Genomic DNA, 4,064 nt, shown 5'->3' on the forward strand with positions numbered 1-4,064 from the left:
GGAGGGGAGGGGAGGGGAGGGGAGGGGAGGAGAGGAGAGGAGAGGAGAGGAGAGGAGAGGAGAGGAGAGGAGAGGAGAGGAGAGGAGGCCCCAAGTGGGCCTCCCTGGTCCCACTGGAATGATGGTCTGGGGTGTGCACTGTGTCTTTTGGAGTATTGTTAAATTGACCTCAGCTCCCAAATGGGGACGCTGCCAGGTCCCCAGAGAATGGGGTCAGAGTTTAGCTGGACTGCTGTTTTGTTTTGTTTTGTTTTGTTTTTCCTTCTTCTCAAAGTCCCCTGTGCCCTAACTCACCAAGCACCTGTCTGCCCAAGCCCTGATGCAACCCTGAGTTTAGAGCGCCACCTCGTGTCAGTGCCGTAGAACGACTGCGGACTCAAGCAACAGGGCACAGACCCAAACCAGAACTTAAACACACTTAGCAGAGATTCTCCTGGACTCGGAGATAGCGACATGGGGGAGGATGGCTTTTTGGTGCTTCTGCCTGGGGACGTAGAATAGTTAAATGGCGTCGTAGTTCAAGATGGAGTCACTCTGGCTAAGATTTGGAGAGCTAGTGTCAATATCAGAGTGATCCAGGTTGGGGGGGGAACAGCACGTGCAAAGGCCCTGGGGTGGGAAGAGAGAGCAACAGAGAAGCCAGTGCAGAAGCGAGAAAGAGGAGGAGGGGGTAAAGAAAGAAGGAAGTGGGGTTCTGGAAAGCTGTGGGGGAACAGGGGCTTGTGGTTAGGAGTGCTGTCGTGTATGTAGCCTTCTGAAATGGAGGACTTGGGGCGGAGGGTACTTCAGAGTGGGGGACTCGAATCACATAGGGGTAACCTGGGCAGTGGAGAGCCCTGGTTGTGGTGGTCTGGGGGTGGGGTGGGGTCTCTGGGGCGGAGAGAGGTCTGCAGCCTGGAGCTTGAGGCTGGCTGGGACGTTGCAGGATTGACTGGGTCAACTGCAGTCTCACCCACAGGCCCTGGCTGCCGACCCCTGCTTTGCTTCAGGGGTTGGCGGGGTGGGAGGGTGACCGGTGGCTGAAGGAGTGACATCTGAGGTCATAGCCTTGGTCTTCCTGCCCCTTGGCAGGTGCTAGAGACCCCAGACATGGCTAGAGTCCCACCCACCCCCATCCCCTTTCTCTATTTCCCAGAGGCTGGGGGGCCAGCCTGCGCCCTGGTCCAACCTTCAACAATTGTTCGAGAAGGCTTCCTGCTGAAACGCAAGGAGGAGCCTGCGGGCCTGGCCACGCGCTTTGCCTTCAAGAAGCGCTACTTCCGGCTGAGTGGGCGGGACCTCTCCTACTCGAAGACTCCGGAGTGGCAGGTGGGACTCCAACACGTCCCGCCTCCCCGCCCCTCCCATCAGAGCAGCTTTTCCAAACTCTTGGCTTACTCCAAGCTTGGGGCTGTTGGGGTTGCCAGGCTGAGTGCACAGATCAAGTGACTCTGGAAGGGTCGTTTACCTTCAGGCCTGAGTTTCCTCATCTTCAAACTGTGGGGGTCGGGGGAGGGAATCACAGATCCGGTCTCAGAAGGTGGTCGTGGTGGTTGAGTGGGCTGATGGAAGGGTGGTGGTTCTGAAAGCCATAAGCGGCTGCTGTGGCAGGGATGGTGGCGGTGATGGCGATGATGGGTGTGGGATGGCGGTCACGGTGATGATCGGCGATATTGTTAAAAGCCAACTCAGACCTAGAAAAACCAAGTCACTCAGCGGGCGGCAGGGCAGGACTGTGGGGGAGGACACAACAGAGCTATTTGGGAATTGACTACCAGGCCTCGAGGACTCCACCCGGTGCCAATGGGCTGCTTTCCCCGGCTGCCCACAGGTTCCCTCATCCATCCCGCTGTCCTGCATCCGGGCCGTGGAGCGTGTGGACGAGGGTGCCTTCCAACTGCCACACGTCATGCAGGTGGTGACGGAGGATGGCGCCGGGGCGTCACACACCACCTACCTCCAGTGCAAGGTGAGGTGTGGGGCACAGCCAGGGGTGGGGGTCTGTGGCTCAGCCTCACCCATCTTCTTCTGCCTCTCTCTCTTGCAGAACGTGAATGACCTCAACCAATGGCTGTCAGCCCTGCGCAAAGCCAGCGCCCCCAACCCGGGCAAGCTGGCTGCCTGCCACCCTGGTGCCTTCCGCAGCGGGCGCTGGACCTGCTGCCTCCAGGCTGAGCGCTCAGGTGAAGTGATGGATGTGACACACATTCTACCGTCTCTGGCTGCCAGTCAGCGGCATCTCACCTCCACCTCGAGAGTGTGACTTAATTTCTCTGTGCCTCAGTGTTCTCATCTGAGAAGCGGGATTGGGGATACCCTGTACCTCCTTGGTCCTGTTAGCTGATACCAAGTTGATATACTCAAAAAGTGCCATCTGCTGTGTAGTTTTAGCCACATGCAAGTCCTGTTTCCAGTGGTCCTGCTATGTGCCAGCTGCCCAGACTTGTTGAAGTTAGATGGCCATGCTGACCCACATCCCAGGTCCAGCCAGACAATTATAATGGTATTAGAATGACCAACCTGAGATTTTGTCTGAGGCCCAGCCCCAGGGGGGAGACCAGGAAGGCTACCTTGAGGAGGTGTTGCTTTGAGTGGCTAGAGTTGAGTGGGGAGGGTGATGCAGAACAGGAATCAGGCTGAGCAGAGGGGGCTTGGGCAGGGCTAATAGACCATTATGGTCTGTTTTAGCTTCCCTTCTCTTTCTGGGACAAAACACTCTGCCCAACTTAGGGGAAGAAAATGTTAGTCTGGGACCATGTAGTAATGCCATTTGCTAGCTCACCCGTGAGTTCACACTCAGCCAGCTTTCTGATGCAGCCCAGGGCCATCTGTGTAGGGAATGGCACCGCCCACAGTGGGCTGGACCCACTAACAATCAACGCAGACTTGACTTGATTATCTTATAGGATAATCTGATCTGGGCATTCTGTTATTTGAGAGCGTCCTCTCAGACAGCTCTACACTGTGTCATGTTGCTAAAGCTTGACAGGGTTAGGGTTCATGATGGAGGCTGGGGGGGGGGGTTGCTGGGGAGGAGACTAGAACCCAGGCAGGAGCTACAGGGGGGCTTGGCTAAGAGGAGACTTGCATAGGTGTTGGGTAAGCTGAAGTCAGGGTGCGATTGCGCCTGGGACAAGACTTTCCTGACAACGCCGTGTACCCTCAGCTGCTGGCTGTAGCCGCACACACTCAGCCGTCACACTGGGAGACTGGAGTGACCCACTGGATCCTGACGCCGAGGCCCAGGCGGTGTATCGCCAGCTGCTCCTGGGGCGGGACCAGCTCAGGTGGGTGTCCTCTGCCTCACCCCACTGTGACTTCCTCACATTCATTCATCTCTGAAGAAGTGTTTCCCTCCCTCAGGGTTTCATGTAGCCCAGGCTAGCCTCGAACTTGTCATAGGGCAGATGTCCTCCCGTTTGTATTTGCTCAGTGCTGGGCTTACAGGTGTGCGCCACCATGCCTGGTTTATGTGGTGCTGGGGATCTCGCCGCATAAGCTCCGGCTTCATGCGTGCATGTTAGGCAAAGTCTACCAACTGAGCTGCAGGCTCAGCCGTTTTCTTCCCGTTCTTCTTCTGTTTGCCGGTGCTGGGGATGGAACTCTGAGCCTTATACTCCGCTGAGCTTAACCTCAGCCCCGTTTACCCATCTTCAACCATCCTGGCTAAGCTTTCAGAGGTGTGTGAGCCACCATGGGGCCTCAGTATCCAGGGATTCAGGACTTAGATCTCTAAGGCAGACTGGGAGCATCTCAGTTAAGGTTTCTATGGCTGGGACGAGACGCCATAGCCAAGGTGACCTCTAAAAGAAGGCTTTTAACTTGGGGCTTATGGTTGTGAAGGGTTAGAGACCATGATGGCGGGGCAAAGACATGACGGCAGGAATGGCTCAGAGCTCACATCTTGATCCCGAAGCAGAAGGCAGAGAGAGATTAACTGGGAACGGTTTGAGTCTTTTGAAACCTCAAATCGCACTCCCAGCGATGCCCCTCCTTCCACAGAGGTCACACCTCCTCCAAAGGCCACACCTCCTCCAAAGGCCACACCTCCTCCCACAAGGCCACACCTCCTCCCACAAGGCCAC

General features: G+C 56.5%; 1 protein-coding gene across 2 annotated transcripts in view; it reads left to right on the forward strand.

Moving 5' to 3' along the window:
• The window catches only part of Rasal1 (RAS protein activator like 1), a 31,731-nt gene that overhangs the window by 25,651 nt on the left and 2,016 nt on the right, over positions 1-4,064 (forward strand). For both annotated transcript variants that reach the window (XM_028753900.1, XM_028753901.1), the window contains 4 exons: positions 1,136-1,308; positions 1,811-1,948; positions 2,027-2,162; positions 3,146-3,266. In XM_028753900.1, coding sequence (XP_028609733.1) covers positions 1,136-1,308; positions 1,811-1,948; positions 2,027-2,162; positions 3,146-3,266 — 568 coding nt within the window. The remainder of the gene's footprint in view (positions 1-1,135; positions 1,309-1,810; positions 1,949-2,026; positions 2,163-3,145; positions 3,267-4,064) is intronic.

The sequence above is a fragment of the Grammomys surdaster genome, unplaced genomic scaffold (assembly GCF_004785775.1).
Source record: "Grammomys surdaster isolate TR1022 unplaced genomic scaffold, NIH_TR_1.0 125976, whole genome shotgun sequence".
NCBI lineage: Eukaryota > Metazoa > Chordata > Mammalia > Rodentia > Muridae > Grammomys > Grammomys surdaster.